This window comes from Rhamphochromis longiceps, linkage group LG12 (genome assembly GCF_057381845.1).
Source record: "Rhamphochromis longiceps isolate RC_006_pf linkage group LG12, R_longiceps_female_GT1.1, whole genome shotgun sequence".
NCBI classification, from domain to species: domain Eukaryota; kingdom Metazoa; phylum Chordata; class Actinopteri; order Cichliformes; family Cichlidae; genus Rhamphochromis; species Rhamphochromis longiceps.
The window spans coordinates 28676599-28699833 of record NC_140568.1 but is presented as its reverse complement, the minus strand read 5'-3'; the positions used below and the strand labels follow the sequence as shown (position 1 = coordinate 28699833).

General features: G+C 38.7%; 1 protein-coding gene across 1 annotated transcript in view; it reads right to left on the bottom strand.

Annotated features, from left to right (window-relative positions):
- stpg2 (sperm-tail PG-rich repeat containing 2) overlaps positions 1-23235 on the bottom strand; it is a 65750-nt gene that overhangs the window by 3742 nt on the left and 38773 nt on the right. The window contains exons 11-12 of the mRNA XM_085425664.1: positions 10255-10420; positions 8093-8208 (exon numbers count right to left, since the gene is read on the bottom strand). Of these exons, the coding sequence (XP_085281790.1) occupies positions 8093-8208; positions 10255-10420 (282 nt within the window). The remainder of the gene's footprint in view (positions 1-8092; positions 8209-10254; positions 10421-23235) is intronic.

The following is a 23235-nucleotide window of genomic DNA, read 5'->3' as shown; positions in this document are numbered from 1 at the left end:
GTTACTGGGTAGGTCGAGGAGATAGGGGAAGAGCCCTTGGAAGTGACGACACCATTGGAATGGCAATGATGAGGGAGATTATGGGATGCTTGAGTAGGTCAAAGAGGGGAGAAGGTAAAGGGGAAAATTGCAGGTTGGTAATTGGTGGTGGTGATTATGTTACTTGGTATGTATGAAGACATATTCAACCGCGCCCATGAGCACAGACGAAGGAGTGCAGGATGCACAGTCGTCCCTATAACACACACACACACACACACACACAGCACCTGCCACACACAGTGAAGGAACGCAAGCATTTGCTACCCACAATCCAGCAAAACAAGAGACGCAAGAGAATCAAATTACTTTTCATGAGCAGCTTGTATTTACCAGTACTTCAGTCGGCCAAAGAACAGATTATACACCTTTTGAGTCCGTCCGTCAGTTTGACACAAAGTGTAGATGGAACAGCCACAAGGTCTGTACATAACAACCCTGCGAGATCTATTCAGGAAAACTTTACAAGACTGAGAACAAAATGAATGCCAGGTACCAAAATAGATTCTGATCCAGCCAAAGAGTGAGACAAATATGGAGACAAGGACCCAAGACCCTAATCAGGCTTTAGAAGTTTGTGAGCTCAACAATTTTTCTCTATTTAAGGCATAGCACTTGTGCTCCACTGACCAGCAGAAAAGGCTAGAGAAGGTCCTAGAGGTACATGCCAGCAAAACCAGGTATTTTGAAAACTATGAAGGACTTTATTTTGTACAGCTTGCTTCTTTTTTGCAGGAGCAACACTATATATAAAAATATGGAAGATGAATGCTGTGTGTATAAACCACAACTTCACAGAATCCCTTTAGTCTTAAATAAATAAATAAAAACAAAATAAAACAACAAAGATCTAGTGTGTAACACACTGATTCGTGCTATTTTTCTTGCCAAAACTCCAGACTTCATAGCTGGTTAAAGCCATGCAAGGACCTTCCTTTTTAAATGTATTTGTAACTCCCACAGTGAAGTATATTCAACAGATTAACAGTCAATTAAACTGTACTGTAGTTTCCAGCTCTTTTAAAACACACATTTTCCAAAGTCAACAAGAATTAAAAGTAGGAACATGAAAACTCACACACAGTGAGAGCCCTTACAAGCCGCAGGCATCACACTGAGAAGCATATCATAATATGTCAACTGCGTCAAGAAAACCTTATGTTCTAAATCATAGTGACTAAGAGCCTGAGTAATAGTAGATTTTTATGAAGGGTGCCAATAAATACATACAGTATATATACTTGTACAGCAGAGTGATATTGAAATTTCAAATCTAAAGGGTTACCACTGTCTGCTGAGCTTTGTGCAGCACATGAAATAGAGTAAAGTGCTGAGAGTATTGTCAAAAATATACTCTTTAATTATTAAACTATCACTTATTTCTTTTTTATTTCAAATGAAAAAACTTACGTTTCTTCTTTTCTTGCCTCATTATGTGTTTTGTACTCATCTAGCATATATATACCATTAAAGAGTACAGCATTTAATTAATATTTGTTTCTGCTCGACATCCGTTCCCCGAATCGTTTTACATTTCCATATTCCATCCACACTTTTCTCTCTGTTAAATGAAGCTCAGCCACTAACAGTGTTACTGTATGAGTGAGAAAGGTAATCAAGCCTGCTCAAGCAGGTACCTCACATAGTGCATTTAATGGAAACTCTAAATGAACCTTCACAGTGGACAAATGCTGCTCAAGTAGATAGCGTTGTGACATTATGCACATGTATGGACGAATGATCATGCGCACACTTATGCTGAAATAGCTACTGTTCCATTACATGAAAAGTCTGCTTCAGATTTCAGACGCTCAGAACACATTTCCAGCTGTTGAATTTAACTACCCTCTTCAGCAGCTCAATTTTCTGCTTTCTGTCTCTCTGCTTCTCTTCCTCCACGCATTTTCACCACCTTTTCAGCACCAACTCACCTCTACCGCCGTTTCCCCTTCTCTCTCTCCCCCCTGCCTCCTTCTCATTACTACCATGCTACACTCTGCCTGCTCATCTTCTACAAGCACTTATTTATCTCCCTCTCTGCTCCACTTCATACTATATTTAACGCTGCATGGCCCGTGGTGTCATATAGAATCACAGTCACACAGCTAATTACTGAGCAGCGAGCTTAAACTTGCATTTCGCTATTAAAAAGGAACTTGACTTCCTCCAGCTAAATGGAGCCATATGATTATGTACAATGCAATAGAATCAGTCTATAACCCATGAATGAAATCTTTTTTTATGTTCTTGTATGGGGCCTTTACTTCATTATACATATGTATGAATACCAGATGGACATCTAAAATTATTTAGATCACATGAAGGTTGAAAATAAAAAAAGTACTTACAAAACAGTGTGCAGTGCTTCTGGTAAGAGGCATCATGAGTAATCTGAAATGCCAAATCTAGTTTACCAAATTGTATTAGCTCATCTTAGAAGTGACTGGCAGGTTTGCAACATATGTTCTTCTGCTGCTTATGGTGGGATTGAGCCTCTTGAAGCCTCTAACACATTGCAAGAGAAAGTCATTTACACCTACAAAAAAAATTCCAACTGACCTATCATGCCTCCTCCAGAGGCATTCATGAGAAACTGGTGCACCCAAATGAAGTATATACTTGGACAGAAGAAAGATACAAATTATGCTGTCGGAGCTCTTGGGAAGCCAGTGGAGCAGAACTTAGGGCCTAATTTACTCATCTGCAGCTCACTTCTACAGAGAGCATTATTAGCTGATATTGAAGATCTAATCATGTAACTACACTGCTACAAAGTTTAGCAAAACCAATTTACTCTTACTTTGAGAAAATTATCTACCATCTTTAAAGCTCTCTGTGATGGTTAAAGTAGCTGCAGACAAACACTCGATGTGGATCTCAGTTCAATACAACTTTTACCACCCAACCGCTTGGGGGAGAAAGGATGGAGATAGGACAGGTTGAGGTGGGAGCAGGATCATATCAGATTTTTCAACAGTTTTACTAGCTACAGTAGAAATTCCCACAGCTACAGGTGTATTTACAGCGTCCTCCGTCTTGTGTGATACTTACAAATAAATGTAGAAAATGTATCAGCTCATAACAACCAAAAAGAAAAGGCACATAATCTTAACAATGCAACCTCTAACATCTAAATGACTATATAGTATGAATTTACACACAGTTAACGTAGCTAGTGCCAACAACTAGGGCTGGGTATCGTCACTGATTTCTAGAATCGATTCGATTTCGATTCACAAGGTCCTGAATCGATTTGATCCCCAATTCGATTCAATCTGATTCGATTCGATTTGAATCAGGTAAATTTTGCCTCAGACAGTCAGAAATATTATAATTCTGATCACGTATCAGTACATTTCCATATTTTTATTTCTATAAAAGGAAAGCTGACACTTGCGAGACTTTATCAAAGGTGTGAGCATCACAGCAGATGCCTTTGTGTCAAAGTAACTGAGGATAAAACAGAAAAGCATGAAGGCGACTTTCCTGGCCTGGGATTTTATAGCAGATGACCTTAAAAATATTCTGCAGTAGATCAAAAACGAAAGAAAACCATTAATCAACACATGAACATTACCCGATGCTGCTGAAGTGAAGCAGAGCAAAGTTACAGAGGTTTTAAGAGACACAGCTAAGCCTTTTGCAATTTTGCATAATTTTAAAAAGTTTACATTTGGTCAGTAGCCTATTGAACAGCAGAAATTAGGTTTTCTTTTCGGAAGTAAGTAAAAGGAAAACAGGGGCCAACAGCGCTCTAAACAACGGTAGACTTATACATCGTCCGGGTACACACCGGCTCACTCCTTGGCGGCCGCTTGTCGGGGCCTGGGGCCTGGGGCTCGCTCGGGCCCCTTTGGAGGTGGGGTGCCCCCGGCCTCTCGGCCTGGGGCTCGGTCACTCAGGCACAGCTGGGGGCCGGCGGAGCTCACGGGCGCGTCACTGCAACTCCCCCTGACTTCTGCTCCGCGGCTGCTGGGCGAGCCCTCATCTGGGACTCTCCTCAGCTCTTACTGGAACAGTGGCGCGGCTGCCCCTCTGTTGGTCTTCCATGGTCTCTTGTGTTCTGGGGGCCTCTGGATGTCTGGAGTTTTGATCTCCTCCATACCCGCTTCACATCCTGGAGGACGGGGCTGTGGCCCCCCCACACTCCCTAGCAGATCATTACATGGAGAAACCTTTGGAATGCAAGCATGCTGATCCACACAGGTATGCACACATGGGTATTCACAGACGCGGACTAAAGCTTTCTTGGCTGCTGCCTCAAAGCACACTGTGCGCTGTCTATCTTGCGTGCTGCACAATATCGTTTATTATTTAGTAAATATTGATATCTATGACTAGCTAGTTTATTGTGATGGTGCTTTGTTTTCTCTATTATTATGTTACTCTTTGTTGTTTGCTGTCTCCTCTGTTTGTTTTTTTTTGTTTGTTTGTTTTTTTTTCTCCATACAGGTGACCCAGGAGTTCTTTTTTTTTTTTCTCTCTCTTCCCCCCCCTTCTCACCGTCTCTTCTCCCCTTTGGTTTTCTTTCTTTCTCTCCCCCTCTTTCTCTCATTCATTCCCCCTGTCCTATTTATTAAAAAAAAAAAAAAAAAAAAAATGAGACACAGCTAAGCCTTTTGCAATTTTGCATAATTTTAAAAAGTTTACATTTGGTCAGTAGCCTATTGAACAGCAGAAATTAGGTTTTCTTTTCGGAAGTAAGTAAAAGGAAAACAGGGGCCAACAGCGCTCTAAACAACGGTAGACTTATACATAACAAGCAAGCGAATAATGAAGAAAACTGATTTTTAGACAGGAAATTGTTCTGGAAGTACAGAGAGAGAGAGAGAGAGAGAGAGAGAGAGAGAGAGAGAGAGAGAGCTGTGCATGAAGTGTGATTTTATCGTGGTGGAAGCAAAACAGCAAAAGTCAGAGGGAATTCATGACGATGTACGTGAAGCGAAGTTTGGATCTTCTTTTGCATCTGGTTCGGTCAATATTGTTTGGAGAGAGATAAAAACCCGCAGCTTCAGAATCTAGCGCAAAAAGGGCGTAAACACAAAGCGCGGACCCGCCGAAACATCAGAATCAGCGAGCTGTCAGCTTTCAGCCCCGACCGTGTCTGTGCCGTCGGGTGAGAAAGGCGACATCTAACGATTCTGATCTGTCGGCAGGTCCATGCTTTGTGTTTACGTCTTTGTGCAGAATGGTGGTTATTGAAATTTTGTGAGGTTTAACCTGATATTCTGGCATTTCGGGCAAAGTACATTTATATTTAAAAATCGATATCGCATTATCCAAGCCAGAATCTATTTTAATCGATAAATCGATAATCAAAACCCACCCCTACCAGCAACCCAAGGCAGTAAAGTTATAGATGCAGACAAATTTGTTTGTACCATCCCACAAAAAAAAAAAAACAACAACTTTACAACCAATTAGCAGTCGCACTCATCAGGGCAGACTGATTCAGTCTGAACATTCAGACTGAAAATAGAAGGCGATTATTTAACAACTTTTGCCCATCTGAGAGCAACCGAAGTCAATTTGAATTGGGCTAAAATTGTTTGGAGACTGGCCACCTTCTACCAGGCAGCCAGTGCAATTTCCTTGCAGTGAAAAGCGGCCACCACAATTGCTTGTAATCGGTTGTCAAATGCAAAAAAAAACCAAAAAAAAAAACAAGACCTAGTCATAATGAGGTTGCCATCCTATTTTAACCCTAATATGACTGATCTATTGTCAAGGCCTCTGAGTCTGACCTAATTCTTCATGCAAAAGTTTTTTTTTGTTTTTTTTTAAAAAGCACATTAATGCATATCAAACCTTTGTATAAAGTCTTATGGGAAAACGTGCATGTTTAGAAATCCTGTGAGGAAACAAATTCTCACATGCCAAGACTGACTTACAAAAAGATACTTTGCTGAACTTGTGATGTAAACTGCACAGAGGAGGGGAGAAACTCTAATTATGCTGGAGACAAAGGAAAAACAGACTGAAGACTCTAGAGATACATCTGATATATTAGAATACAAAAGTAGAGTTGAGCCTCTATTGGTTATCTCTCTGTGCTGAACCCTGACTGAGCCCTGTGGTGTTATATCATAAACAAACTAAAGGTATGACTACAATAAGTATTGTTTATCAAATGCACTGTGACTACCCTGAGGTCTGACAAACATGGAATGATCGTCGTTTTTCATCAAGCATGTGCAAAGTATATTCTTTTGAAGTTTACACTCGCTTTGTTATCCATTGTTTACTTGGAACAAGTCTTCCCCTTGCTATTGCCGTTTCTGCTCTTCTGGCACATTACACAGTGTGCATTTACCAGTTACTTTTAATTTGTGTTTTGCTGCCTGATTGGCAATATCAGTCAGGTGGATAATTTCACCAGTGCCGGTCATATTCAATTAAGCCTGCAATGTTGCTTTAATTATCTGAGACATCTCACCACTACTGTGCTGATACATTTATCACATTTTACTAATGTGCTAAAATTTGATGGTGTTAATTGAACTAAAATTGTGTCCGTGTCAGTGTCTCGAAACACCTTTTGAGGCAAATTTCCCTATGCTTTTGAAGGGCAAAGCTTCTGGAGAAAAAGTCTTCATATTACAGATACAGGTAAAACTAGAAAACAGGTAAAGCAGGGAGAGAAGAGACACAGACTGTAGACTACAGAAGAGAAGACAGTAGAAAGCTGAGAGATAAAACTACACAGAGGCAGCAGGCAGACTGGGACACAGGCAGACGGAGAAAAAAAAGAGCTCTGTGATAACATCGCACCCATGGACATGAACATGATGATGAACTGTGTAGTGAGATTTGAATCAAACCTCGGGTTTTGTCTTTGATGTTCGCCATTCAAAATCAGCGGGGACTGGCGAACAACATTAGCACTTTCTTCTCACTCACACACATTCACCATCAGTGGAAACCCAAAGCTGTAATCTCTATTAAAATGCACTAAAACAAAGCAGAGAAAGATTATGCTCTGGTTAAGTTTCATTACAGCTACATTATGCTTCAGTCATGAAGTGCATTTGTCTCTGTCAGTCCTCTATGGTGGCTGCATTAAACGACATTACACTTAATAAAAGGCATCTATTTTTACCCACTTTAATTCAACCAGGTAGGTCAATTAAGAATAAAGTCTCCCACAAACTGAAAACCTGCCCTGTGCAAAAAAGCACATCAGCCCAGGAAAGATATTGAAGTTTGGATTTGTTTTTCTTTTTTCTATTAAGCAATCAATTTCTTCCGCACAGCTCAAGGTCACTGGGAGAAATGTGATAGATTCTGCGGGGATTGCAACTCAAGTAGTGTCAGACATTCTGGGTATTACATCTCAGGTGTACACGACACACACAAAGAGCAACCGCTGTGTCCATATATGCTAAAAACTCAGCATGCATCTGCACACTTAAACTTAGGTCTGTAATGTTTCAGAAGGTGAGCCTGGTTAACTTATGATTTCATGACAAATGAAGCAGATAGAATATTTGAAATTGATTCAACTGTGGAATTTGTATTTCAAAGACATGCTAGTGAGAGATGCCATTGTTAGGCGGAAAAACCAAAATAAACTTATCAGAGAGAGCAAAATCTTTAGTCGTGGCTAAATTACCAGTCTGGTACAAAAGGAGTGCACCTAGCAGCTCAGCAACACCAAAAGACCCAAAATACCACACAAATAAAGTGTATTAAGACAGAGTTATTTCCGGGGTTAAGAAAAACAACTTTACAACACCCGGAACAAGTCAAGAACACTGTTAAGGAGATAAGAGTATCACTGTCAAAGTCTAAAATCAAGAGATGCCTTCATGAATTCATAAAATGTATAATGTGTATAAAATGTCTGTAATGTAACTTTGTTAAACCCTTGAACGTCAGTCATATAATTGTTTGATTGTAAATCCACTGTGGGGGTATACAGAGGCAAAACTGTACAAACTGCATCAAATTGTGGACATAAATGCACTTTAGTTCAGTCAAGCGCACTGGGAGTATGGTACAAAGTGAGGATGTTTTACAAGGCTGACATTAATAGATCTTTTTGTACTGTTACCCAATAAGTGTCAGGTCCTGGGCTGATGTTCTTGGGAACTTTGAATCGATCTTCTCTGGAGGACATCAGTGCCAACTTTGGAGCAGATTTTACACTTGGGTTGTACTGGCCGGGGCCTGATGAACACAAACACACTTAAAAGCCAGTAAACATACAAAGAACATTCCTTTTACCTTACCGGACTTAGTATAGTTTTGTATTTCCTGATTAGTTTTTATTTTTATTTATTTTTTACGTTTTGGTTTTAATTTGATTGTAGTTATAGTTAGTTTCCTTTTCATTGTTTGAAAATGTTTATTTTTAGTCTAGTTTCTATTAGTTTTCGTCTTAGTTCTAATCTTTATTAATTATTATTGTATGACAGGCATGTGTCAGAGGCAACATTTAGCAAAATCACTACAAGTATTACAATAAAAACACAGAACCTTTTCAAAACAGCTCACTCACAGTCTTGTGGAAATCTAAAGTCTCAAGAAATATTTCTATGAAAGCCTCATAAGGCAAATTGGGATAACATTTTTACCAAACTAACAAATACAATATGTTTATTTTATTTTCATTAGTGTTCCAAGTTCAAAAAATCATTTCAGTTAGTTTAAATTCTTTCTAAAAGTCTAGATTTAAATTTAATTTTAGTTAACTAAATCTTTTTTCACCTTTAGTTTTTCATTTAGTTTTAGTTAACTATAATAACTTGGCCACATACTATCACCTTCAGGCTAAGCAATCATAAGATCTGAGCCAAAAAAATCCCATCATAATCTTAAATTGTTAGTACAAATCTATATTTCTGTTGATTATCAAATTCTATACAAGTTTTAGCACAATTAAAACTAAAAGAAGTAACTGCCATGTGACTCTCTGGAAAAAAGGTCTACAGCAAAGCTGTGGCAGATAAGAATTGTAATTGTTTTTTGTAATCTCTGGAAAATGATATACCTGCATAATACTGGACTCTGATGTGAATCAGAGGATGGACAGAGGATGGACACAATCCAATAAAACTTCAAAGCTAAGGTTACAAGAATAATGCTAACACCCAACTTTTAAGGAGTTATGATAAGAACTTTTACAATTGATTTTTAAATGGTTTAATGGACCCCTGGGCAAGATATTATATTCACTGCATTTAGAATTGTGATGAGGGGACATAAAATATATAAAGAATTCATCATTGGTCTAACAGCTTTAAAGTAAGACAACAGTAGGTGCTATTCAGCCCCAGTGGCTAAATGCAATCAACTTATGACTACACACATGGTTAAAAACACCTTGAGCAACTGCTAATGTCACAGATCATTATGAGCACCACAGTCATTAATTTTTGCTCAGAAATAATGCATAGCTAAACGCTCGGTCCTACCATTATCAGAAATATGATCACGTTAGACCCAGCATGATAAGTAATATAATGTTCCATATATTATAGACCTATTCATAAATGCAAATTCAACTATTGGGGGGGAAAAAAAGCATGTGCATATCAGTGTGCTTATTGTGTGTCTCTAAGTTCACGTTAAGTGTCCATATACGCGTGTCCACATAAGTGCTTCAGGGTGGAGATGTATAAGTGTGTGCGTGTTTGCGTTCTAAGCAGAAACAATTCTGCAAACAGTTCAAATCTATTTATATGCAAATTGGATTTTGGTTAAATGGTTTGAGGTTTCTCCTGGGTTGAGTCCCTTGGTGAAAGGGGGCTAGTCATAAATTATCCAAGTAAATCATGAATCTATCAATTTTCTAACAACATTTTTCAATGGGGGTGTAACTCAGGTAAATATTAGGTTTGAGGCCCATAGAGATGAAACTAATTGGACTGTATGATAGCAAAGGGAGGCACAGTACAGTTTGTGAATATTTAGCTCTGAAAAGAAAGGAAGGACCGACCCACACATAGACCAAGCCGTTTCTCTTTACATAATGTCCTTGTGGGTCTTTATTATAATGTGTTTTGAGGGGGGCCACTGAACCTGTGGAGCCCAACAACATAGAAGACCAAAATGCTGGACGCAACAAAGCTAACACTTGAAATTGGGTTTAACGCTTTGTTTAGTGTTTAGGTATTCAGTTAGGCATTCAGCTGTGGAAGTAAGGGTTATGGTATGGGGCAGGGAAATGCATTATTTTGATTGACAGACCAAACATAAAATCGAGTGCTACACCTGGCACGCTGGAGTTACTGTGTAGGAAGAAATCATTTCTCGGTGCAGCAGACAGGAAGCAGCTTTGCCGTTTCTTAGCGTCTTCACTTCGGGGTTCTAAGTAAGAGTGGCCATTAACCTTCTCAAATGTCTGACTCACATTGTATCTGCTGGGTGCAGGGGAATCCTACAAGAAGAGAAAAGCAGAGCATAGGAGAGTAATGATATATTAGAAAAAACTGACACTAACATTTATGCAACAAAATGAAATGCACAAATGTGCAGTTTCCACTTTTAACATTTCACAGCTGCAAGGTCAGCCATCTGTTAATAGAACACACTCACATGATCCCATTTATTATAGTGTCACTCATGTATGCATGAATATTGGCGTGCAAATGCAAGGTAATCCAAACAGTGTCAAATCATCTTCGTCGGGGCTATTGTTTTTATCTAGAAATAAAACAAGCAGTGAAAAACTACTTTAGTTAATTGATGTCAAAATGCAAACTAGAATTTAAAAAACTGAACAATTTAACAAACTCAAACAATATTGTGAACTTACAAAACAAGTTGCTTAAAAGAAAAATGCACCAATAATGATAAACACATGCACAGTGTCTTCAGTTGTAGTGTTTGTCATTTTGGTCAAATTTGTCAACACATGTTTGTGAAGAATGAAATATCTGCATAAGATTTACAGTTATGTTTAATATGGCTACTGGTTTTTAGGCGGATAGTGTGCAGTTTGAACTGCGATACCTGTGTGACCGCACATATTCCCCCCCAGGGAGGCGTCTGAGGACATCACCTTGGGAAAAGGTGGGCCCCTGTTGAGGGGCCCTAGTGTAGCACGCAACTCAGGCTCCCTTCAAGTACCTAACGGTTATCGCAAGTCTACTTCGGAAGTGACGTGATGCACACAGACATCATCTTTAAAAGCCTGAATGGCACAATGGCAATCATAAATGCCATCATGTCCCGTAATTGTAAAACGGTGTGAAAATGGAGTTGGCGTACAAAGTGAAATTCAGCAAAGCCACCCTGTGCTCTGACAGACATGCACAGCTGGAAACTGAGAATATTTCGAGCCTGAAAAATGAGATCTGCTGATTCAGAGTTTGCACGCTTTTTTGTGGAGAAAAAAAAAAAAGTTTAGAGAGAAACTCAGAGTTTGAATGTGTGACAGAATGACCAGCAGCTAAATTGCCAACTGCTTTCTGCAGCCCAATCAACCAGGCAGGCTAAGATGCCCCGATATGTTTGGAGTTCATGGTCACAGAGTTCGCGGCAGGGGCAGTACCTGCCTGAGCCAGTAAATTTGGTCCAGCTGAGAAGGAGAAAATTAGAAAATTTGTAGAAAATTTGCAGAGGTTAGACAGAAGAGCTGCGAAGGCAACCCACACCATGGTTGCCGGACAAGACTAGATAAGACACTGACATTGACGGCTCCACAGGTGGTGGATTAAGCAAGCCGCTATTTTCCGCATTGTTCAGATCCAAAGATAATTCATAGCTGTGCACAGTGATGCAAATAGACAGGGGTTGGCTCCATGTCGAGGTGAACTCGGATATCTGAAAACAGGGACAGGTGTTTCTTTTTTTTACCCTTGTCACCTCTGAGTGTATTATGAACTGCACAGCTTTAAAGAACTTTCTCCTCAAACGTTAGCTCCGGGATACCTTTCAGGAACGTTGTTGTGCAAAACAAGCTGCACCCCTGAGAAATTAAATTAGTTAAATTAGCACACCCCAGGCAATCTGCTCACTAAAGGGAGCACTGCTAGCACCAACAAGAGGAGTTAAACTAATGTTAAACTGGCAGCTGACAACAACGCCAACTAGTAATAGTTAACTATGATGACAGAGCATTGTATGTATGTATGTGTGCTGATATGTGGGCCTCATATGTGATCACGTCTATCTTCAAAACTGTGACTATAAGTGTCTTTAACCAGGACATGAAACTGCATGAAATCTATCTGTTGTACCAACCAAATCAACCTAAATGTGCACATACACTGAAAGTTTGTAGATACTACACTCCTACAAAAAACAATGTCAGAAACAGATTGCAACTCCAACATGTCACAAGTAATTTCTTGCACATAGACTACATATCAGATTATTATAACCTTAGTGTTTATAATAAATATTAATACATAGCTAATTCACAGAGGTACCCTTGGTGATACCAGTGATAAAATTTTAAATCTGAAATGGAGAATGGGTGAATCGCGGGTGAAACTCGCACTTCGACTGCTGCAGAGGAACCTCAGTTACTGGGGATTTGTCAGTGGGTCTCTGAATAATTGATGCTGAATGCTGAATATAGCGGCACTATCCACTTATCCTAAACATAGGAAGGCTGTCATTTACCTCACGCTGTCATTTCCCAACTGCTGCATTCTCCCTCTCCTCCTAGTGAGCCGTCCATCTTTAATCACTTTTAACTGCGGCCATTTAGCTTTTCATTATAGACACAGCAGGGGGACAAGGTGGCAAGCACAACATGTGTACAACAATATAACCGTACACAAAACATGGAAACATTCAATTTGAAGATGCACATAGAAAAAAATCATTTCTATGTAAATGTAAAACTGAAATTGAAAGAAGGTGAAGAAAACAGTGACACAGTCTCCTGTAGTTTGCCTGGTTTGGTTGGTGTCATAGTTGATTTAATACAACTGACACCTGTAGGCACATCTGTGGAGCCCTATGGTCTATAATTATACCGGAATATGGAACAAACCATGTTCCCAGTAGTAGTCATCAACTATTGACAGCACTCAGGTTGACTTTAATTACACACCCTTGACATTTAGACAGCTCGATACTTGCCTTCTACACACACACACACACACACACACACACACACACACACACACACAGACACACTTTTCTTAATGATTCTGTCACATTGCCCTTGTCTGTCTGAAAGTGACTGAGTGAATAAATACAGTAGATGCTAGATACATGTTTGTGACAGCCAATGGTACAGAACAACATAAATTAAATATTTTTATGTTGGTATTTTTATAATGCAAGTCTATCAGAAATTAACAGAATATAACTATAAGTATTAATAAGATATTAATTAATGGTATTTTTCTAATGCATGCTCTCACTGAAGGATTAAAAAATAACTACAAAAACTGAATATGTGTGCATCTCCACATCAGTTGTTAGACCTCACATTGCTGTGTCAAGTGGCTGGTGCTATTTGAAGAAAACAAATCTCTTCTCAAGAGGGCTGCTGCACAATTTCACATTATAGTGAGGGTCTCTGTGGAGCATTCGGTTTATTCATGAAAAATGTTTGGAGCACACCTCTCAGAACTGTTACCTTGATCAAGAAAAATGAAGTTGTGGGAACAATTTTTCCTTGTACAAAATTTTATGTTTATTATGGTTATTTCTAACTATTTTATTCAAAATTTTTACAATTTCAGCCATCATATACATGTATATGTATAAATGTTGGTTATTTTTTACTTTTTCATGCACATACGTAAAGTATCATTTCTACAATAACAGCCAGAATACTATCCTTTAGTATTCTCACGCATCGTCATTCACAGCTTTAGAAGAGTTTCACCATGGCTAAATCCAAACACAAAGTGAGATGTTTCATATTATCTTTTTACAGTATAGCCTTTCTTCCGCACCATCTCCTCTCATACTAATGACTCAAGCACACTTGACAGTGGCTGTATTAATGATCTGGCGGTACGCGCAGTGACAGCTTTGAATAATGGTCAGGCATAACATATGAGGTGTATGTGTGTCTCTGTCCATGTGCACATCCACGTGTGTGTGTGTGTGTGTGTGTGTGTGTGTGTGTGTGTGTGTGTGTGTGTGTGTGTGTGTGTGTGTGTGTGTGTGTGCGTACATCCCATTCTTCATCATCTCATTACTCTTAAAGCCTTTCACTCTTCTTTTCAGAGTGGAATGCTATTTTCAGACTTTCAGACTGTACTTCCATGCTGGATATAATATATTTTGACTTTCTACCTCTCTCTTGCATATATGTATGTATGTGTATGTATGTGTATGTATGTATAGATAGATAGATAGATAGATAGATAGATAGATAGATAGATAGATAGATAGATAGATAGATAGATAGATAGATAGATAGATAGATAGATAGATAGATAGATAGATAGATAGATAGATGTGTGTGTATGTATGTACGTATATATATATATATATATATATATATATACATACACAGTCTGCATGTGTCTTCGGAATAATATTACCTGTTTCCAGTGCAAAGACTTTCGAATCCTTAAATTCTCTGTTTAATTTGCTCTCAAGTGTAGGCAATTAAGACAGTTAAGTCCATGCAACACTCTACTTACTTTTCAAAAGTGCTTAGACATCTGGGGCTGTGATCAACACCCAACAAGAGTACTGTTGGCCTAAATACTAAATAATTCTAGCAAAGAATTTTCCTTCAGCAAAGAAAAAACAGTGGGAGATTGTGTGGTTCACCCAGCTGCTATATAAAGGGTGTTACTGGTTGAATTAGAAGAAAAATAAATTAATGGATTGTAAATCTATAGACACAATAATATAATTTGTTTATATGACAAGCACTGCACCATTTTTTTGTTTAATCAGCAGCATTTGTTTTATTTTCTTTTGTGTGTGTTGTTTTGCTTTGTGTAACAAAATGGAGTGATGACATTTAAATGAAAGGAGAACACCCAGAAAGCACTGTCTATCAGTGTGTCATAGGCACAGCTGGTGTCTCATCACAGAGCCTGATAACCATCTGTCTGATTTTAGTAGTGGAGGTATGGTTGGTGTCGTAAGGCCTTAATGAGGTTTTAGACAGGTCTTCAATATAGATGCAGTGACAGAAGGAAACCATATGGGTCCCATTTGCTTCCTACTCACACTTTATGGGCAGCAGTTATTCTAACAATTTGCTGACAGCTACAGTTTTCTGCTGTGTTTTGTAGTCTTGTAATCTTGCTTTCTCCTTAATTTATTTTTATCCTTGTCTTTCCTTGCATATTTACTATTACCTTATTGCCTTGCCTTTCTCTTTCTTGAGTTTCTTTTTGTGCTGATTTTTGCTAGCTCGGTCTCCATCACTCATTCTTTTGCAAAAGTGCTCAACTTCCTGCTTTAACAAACTTAAATGTACACATCCATAGCTGGTTGGATTCTGAGGAACAATTGTATGGAAGTTTTACATTTCTGTCTTGATGAACCACAGTGAACCGAGACCTAACACACTTTTCTTTTTTTCAGTCACATTTACTGTTATAATCAGGGATGCTCATATTAAATATTGCCTGTAATCCTTGTAGGCCAAAGCTCAGGCTTCAGACAGCTTCCGACAGTGTTTTATAATGTCATTTGGAAGAAATATAATCACCTCATTGATTAAAAAGAATGCTTTTATGAATGGAGGGAGGAATTGGCTTCAGTAACATCAGGGGCAGAACGGTGGTACAGTGGTTAGAACTGTATTGTTGCCTCAGAGCTTAAAAGTCCTGGGTTTGAATCCACCAACCACCCAGGGCTGAAGCAAATTAATGGATGTAACTTGTTTCAGACAAAGGATGAACTGACGCTCTGCACCAAGGCTGAGTAAAACCCAACAAAGTTCTTCTAGTGGTGTCCAAGAATACAAATCTGAAGCTCAAAATGTGAGCATAATAAGTTCCCTTTAAGTGACTCCTTCTGACTGATTTATGCAGCAATCACAGACCAATCTATAGAGTGGGGCAGGTTAATAATCCTGTATAAAGTCTGACACCCACAGCTGGGGCCTTGATGATCTATGATAGATCCAGCAGTGTTCCAGAAGTGCCCAATTGAGTATAACACCCACGCCAGGCCTTACACCTTACTGGGCTTTACTTTTCCTGCTGTCCCCTGGCCGCCTGCCTAGATGACAGTGCACTTGGCTCCTAAAATCATCACCTCCTACTAAACAGCTGTCCATAGCCAAATACACACAAAACACACAGCTGCTGCATAAAACGGATACATGCCCACACCTGCATATGGCAGCACACACACACGCACTCAAAAAAAAGGCACTAAACACACAGCTGCTGGCCACAGCTGGTGCCCATACTTTGGACAGAGAAATACACGTGTACATAGGCATGCACATACACAGAGTGGACACAGCTGCTTAACACATGCGTCTCCTTCATCAACTCGAAGAGTGAGACAAAGAGAGAGAAACATCGAGAAACCGATTAACCGTCAGAGAAAAAAAGGTAATGCGAGGGGAGAAAAATATCTAGAGATGGTCAAACCAAAAGATAAATGGTATACAAGCAAAAAGAAATCTGTAAAGATTAGAACAAACAACTGAAGCTGAGAAAACTGGCGGCATAAGTGAAATGCAGTCCTCTTAATAGACAAAGACAAGATCAAATTAAAGAACCAGGCCTGCTACATCTCACTTCTCCTAATCCAATCTATATGTGGAAAATAAGTTTTTAATTTGTTTAAATACTGATCTCTATTCTGGGCAGTGTCACAGGTCTGCAGGTATCTGCTGACGATTCCATTATTCTCAAATAAATAAATACAAATGGGACCCAATCTCTCGCTACTTTCAAAAGCAGGTCGATACAAATAAGATTTGACAGAGCATCGTCCTGACGCTAGAAAGAAAAGATGCATCTGAAAGGCTTCATTTATCAAAATCGCAGCATTTTACATCTGGCTTTGTATTAATGCTGCTAGCTGACAATATTTCTTATTTGACTCACTCTAAGCAACTGATTTGAAAGAAACAGTGGACACGTGAAAGGAATCATTACCTACTTTATTAAAGACTTTCCGCACCAGAAAGCAGACGGCAGACTGGTGGATGTTACAGTTTTTTCTGAATGCTTAAACCCTAACTGTGATTCCTGTAGCACAATCTCTAAAACTATTCAGACTTATAGCAAAACCACTCACTGAGTTTGCAAAACTAAAAGCACAAAAACTGCTTTGCACTCAGTTTGCAATTTTGTAACACACACTTTGCACAACTGTAGGCACAATTCACTGCACAACACTCAATTACCAAATTTCCAACACACTCCTAGCAAAAGTATACACATGTATGGCTATCATTAACACTAATTTGCCAACTGTCTGGCACACTTTCACATGTGAAAGCTTTTTTAGATAATTAGTTCACTTTGCAATCAGCCTAAGCACTATAATACAGGTAAGCTGTGTGTGCGGAGTACAATGGAGGGAGCAGAAAGAGTGAGAAGTAGAGGAGGCCGAGGAAGAGGACGTGGAGGTGAAGAAGTAGGATGAAGAGGACGACAAGGACAAGGAGGAGCAAGAGGAAGATGAGGAGGGGGGAGAGGAAGATGAGGAGGGGGGAGAGGAAGGGTAGGAAGAGTAAGAAATAGAATTGCTGATGACATCAGAGCTACAATAGTGGACCATGTAATCAACCGTGGAATGACCCTGAGGGTAGCTGGCCAACGGGTCCAGCCTAACTCGAGCCGCTACACTGTAGCAAGTACCATAAGGACATCTTGAAATGAGAATCGGTTAGTACAGTCACTTCGCACAAAGATTTGTAGCACTGCCATATGCCAATGAGAAACACACCAATACCATTGATGTAAAAATACTGAAATTGTTACTTTACAGAATTGCTAGATGACCAGATGCTGGGGGCAGAGGAAGCATGTTCACTGCAGACCAAGTAACCCATATAGTCATTATGGCGATTGCAAATAATCCTATACTTGGAAATAAACACTTGTGTTTGTTTTGATGTGTTTGAATAAACACCAGTACTTGAAGTTTGGATCCCTCTATGCTTATGGATCTATGACAGAAGTATGAGCTCAAACTGACATAGCCTACCTTGTGCACAGAGAAAGCAAAAGCCAGATGTGTTTTGTATTCATACCATCAGTGTGCAGTTGGCGCATTGTGTGCTTAGTAGATGATGGCTTGTGTGTACTGTTTGATACGGAAACACCATTTTTACGAAGGTGTGAAGAGTTAATCTAGCTGTGTTTGCTTTTGCAAGAGAACTACAATGTTTTGATGATTGGGTGACAGGTTTTCTTATTTGTGTGAAGAGTTTTGCAAAATTAGCCAATAGTTACAAAAAATGTGCTTAAGCAATCAGAAAAAACTGTAAACTGAAATGTTGTTTCAGTGCTTGGCACCAAACATTTAATTTAATCCTAGAAAAGCAAGCTGACCAGAGAAACTTTTAATGAAGTTTCTGAATATGCTTCTAAATGATGCTTCGATATTTTGGCATAGAGCATGTTACAGTAATGGGTAAACTTTAACAAATCAAGCAGATGACAGACAACCTTATTTTTTGCCTTATTTAATTGGCAAAATAAACAGTTTCCTTTTAAGTAGCATTTTAGTGTAAGAAAGGTTGTTTACATTGATGATTCTGATCAAAATACAATCTGTTTGTTATATGTCTTATAGTACAGTGTAAAGATGTGAAATCAATGGAAAATATCTGCTAATTAACTCATTCACTGCCAGCCATTGGCAGTGAATGAGTTAAACCCATTGACTCATTCACTGCCATTGACGGCTATAGACATCAATGGCAGTGAATGAGTTAATTAAGAAAATGTAAAACAAATGATTTTTTTTGTCTGTACATGATACAGATATGAGTATTTAATGACAACAGCCCAAACACCATACCAGCAATGCACATGATGGGTGTGGCCTCTGCAAACGCTTGTTGTACTTTTATGAATTTGCCAGAAGTCATGTTGTGTTTATCCACCTTCTTTCGTAAAACGTCTTTTATTCCGAGTCACAGACTGAGGAGGGGCTGTTTTTCAGTTGACTTGTTTTATAACAGCGAGACAGCAGGGAGGTAACAATAACCAGGACTTCACAGCAAGAGGGGAAGAGTAGGGGGGAAACGCCAGAAAAAGAATTCCACCAAGCGTATGTGATCTTTTTTCTTCAAGCAATAACTTAGATAGCATCCACACATCATCAAATCTGAAAGTGCAACACAGACAAGTTCCCCATCTGTGCCCTATCACACATTTTAAGACGTACTTGTGTTTCTCTCTCATTTCTTTGTCTTTCCTCTGTTGCTCGTGCATCCAGCCGCATTTCCCACATTTATTCCTGTGCCTCTGACACATTCCTTTTACTGTCTCTGTGGTCTCCATTATCTCTAATCTTTTACGTCTCCCCACCCCCTCTACAACCCACAATACGCTGTCTTTGTACACTGAAAAAGATTTGCAACAATGTGCTATAGTGTTACTAAACATCTACATTTTCATCAGTTATGAATCAATGAATATGTAGCCGTCTCACTCAAGGGAAATTAAGCTTACCACGCCTTAATTAGAGGACAGGTGGGATCAGAAAAAGACATTTTTGCATTAAGCAAGTAGCTATTAAAAGAAGTACCCTTCAACAAGTACCCGTTGTTTACTCTTAACCAATATTGACATTTTACAATAACATGTTTCAGTGAAGGTTGGAACTATAATGTTGTCAAGTTTATTAGCATTTTGGCACAGCAGACATGTAGACCTGTGCTGCACAACAATCAATAAAACAATGGAGAAAACCAAAAAAGTAAGAGAACATAATTACAAGCATAATTAAAACATTAAAACTATGAGCCTGAGAGCTTCAATCAATTCTCTCTAGAAGCCAATCTAGTGCTTAGAACTATCAGAGCTATCAGTCAGCTGAAATAAGAATATAACAAGGGGTATAAAACTGTAATTTCTGTGACTGATATTTTGGTACAAGCCCATGTAAGAATTTATAAGTGAAGAAAGGGTTTTAAAAATGAATCCTAAACTCCACAGGTGGTTAAATATGTTCATGTTTCCATTTACCAGCCAGGAATCTAGCAGCAGCATTTTGTCCTAACAGCGCCTTGCCTACTCTAAATAAAGAATATCAGTCTGGATGTGATAATCACCCTCTCATTGTTTTTAAAAGAAAGCAAAGGTTTGACTTTACCTAAAAGTCTTAATTGAAATAAGCTATTTGATGACAGGTTTAATCTGCAACTCTAATTTCAGGGTGGAAAAAGATTAACAATTATACAGAAATTGACATGATACATGATTCTTTATATGAAGGTTACAGAATGAAGTGATATTTGTGAACTGAGCTTTCTGGCATCAAGCGAGATTAAAAACCAGGATTTCATTTTTATTGTCATTGAGGGCGAGGACGTTCAGCAAAAGCCGCATTTTAACCACAGCTAAATACAATTTTCTTTATCGCATCTTCTATGGCACCTTTATCAGTCAAAGTATCTGTCAATAGGCTCTGAATATTAATCTTTTATGTGAGGACTGACAGGAGCCTAACTGAGAACATGTATGTACTCCTGAAGATAATCACTCTTTATTTTGGACACTACGAGCTTTTGGCACATGAGGTACAGGATGCTGTGATGCAACAGACAAAATGTGACTGATTTAAATGAGAGCGCATCCTTTGCCCTCTCAAGCAACACAAAGAAATGTTCCCTAATCTGACACCTCCAACAGCAGCATGACATTATCTATAATAGCTCCCCAAACTGCCAACCTTTTTTCATATCGTATCACTGCTACTGTTAAAGTTTGTTAGGGTTAGGTAAGGTAGCAAAGTTCCTTGATCCAACTTAAGACAACATAGTTTAGTTTAAGGCATTAATTAAAGGCAGTAATTTTGGTTATTGTCACAACCAGTGGTGATAACGGTCAAAAGAAATCAGCATTTCTAGCACAAAGTAAAGTTCAACACAGTCAGGCTTTCTTCACAGTTTGCACTCTATTCAGTGGCTTTAGTGAGATACGACTTAACAAGCTGCACATATAATACGTATTCCCCCAGCAGAGACTATATATTGTGCCTACACTAGCTGTAAATGAAATAATTGTTGGAAAACAGGCACTTCCAGCAATTTTAAACCAAAATTCAGAATGTAATTCCCTCCGTTTTGGTTTTGATTCTCTCAGCTGTCGACTCAGCTCCTGTTTAAGGCTTTGAGAGTAAGGATTAAATATAAAAATAGAATTCAAACATAGGATCACTCTCTGGACAAATGTCATCTGCAACAGTGCAGATGTCCTGTTTTAGGATCACATATTAATGCTATGTTATAGAAAAATAAAACTGTTATAAATTGTTTGATGTCAATAGATAAAAAAAGAAAACCAATGAATAAAGTTCCATCTAAGAAGCTGTATGTCTTACTGATCCTCATCAGGGAATTATGAAGACTAGATGCTAATGAAAAACTTTAGATCCACCAACTGTCTGTGCACAGAGGTCCGATGGGTGTTCCAGGAAGTGGGTTAGTGACACTATTTTATGGAAAATCAATTGGTCCGTAGGCAATGGTTTCCTGCCTGCTGATCTCTAATCTGGAACATAAATTGTCCCGGAGCAGGTTAGGATTACAGCATAAGTTACCAGGGCGATTTACTCCAGTGAGAAGGGAAAAACCCTTAACACTTAAATTACCTGGATAAAACAAGACCTCAGGACAAAAAACTGTGGTTAAAGTGGTGCTAAAGTCTGCTAAAGTCGTTCCCGTGCTAAAGGATTTTACCACAGGAACGTAAACATATGTTGTTTTTGGACATTATACTCACTTGGGAGACTCTCCAAAATGCTGTGTAATTTTTGGTGTATATTCATGGTCTGAATAATCTAATCTGGTTTTAATGAAGCCCAGGCACTGCCTTTAATAGCAATCTCACCACAAAGAGCAGTGAAAGTTTTGTTGTTTACTACAGTTAATTAATATTGTAAGAGGTCATGGAAATCCCAACCTCTAAAAGACACCAGCAGAACCTTTAGCTTTGTCATTATATGCATTTATAAAGCAGCTTTACCTTCTCCTCTCCCTCTCTGTCTCTCACACACACACACACACGCACGCATACACACATACACTCAAAACATGTCACAACATCAGACCTGCATGAGTACATATAGTCCCACTCATCTTCATCCAACATCTGGCTCCAGTCAGTGAAGTGTCAGTACTGTTTTGGTCAAACAGGCAAAAAAACACATTTATTTTTTTCTGAATAAATTTCTAGGCAACACTCAATCTGACAGTTCAAACAGTTTCTGACATGATAACTCTTAAGTGCTATAAAATACCTACTTGATGTATTATATGTGGCTACCTTGTTGTGGCTCCTAATAAGCCTTAAAACTTGTGGATCCACTAACAAATCAGTGTTTGCCCCACCCCAATGAAAACTGTCACTTGTGGAATTTCAAGTTATCACTTTGTTGCACTTTATTGCTTTTTACTTTTAAATATGGGAATCCCACTGTATCTTGTTTAAATGTTATCCTAAATAGTGTATATATCTTTATAATGATTCACCATCAATGTTTGAGGTATGATTAGATTTCTCTCCCTAGGATCGTATGAATTGTTTTAAAATTTTCAAGGGAGGTGATGCTGAAAAAGGCTATTTTACTAGCAGTATTAAATACAGGACAATATACTTTAACCTGTACATTCATTTTGAAAGTCTTATTATATTGCAAACCTTAACCAAATATAGACATATAGCTGACGAGTATTCATTATGTATTATACAGACAGTTTCTATCCATAGATTTTCTTAAGCACCTATCAAATTCAGAGTCACAGGTGAGAGGTGGCGTACACCCTGGACAGCTTGCCAGTCTATTACACTCACACCTACAACGAATTTAAAACACAACATGCATCCATGTCTGTAGACTGTTAGAGGAAGATTACCTGGACAGAAAAAACATAGCCACAGGGAGAACAAGCAAACTACATTTGGATTTGAGTGCCAACGTTTTTTGCTGTGAGATATTCAGCGCTGACCACTGTGCCGCCCGCATTTGTACTTCAATCTTAATAGAATGTATTTCTATAAAGTAACATTTATTCCTATAAAGTTTGAGCAAGCAACCTGTTGATTCCTGTTTCTTTAACAGTAGCCAGTACATTTCCAGAGGCTGCATTCATAGCTGTGGCTAAATAAGCAT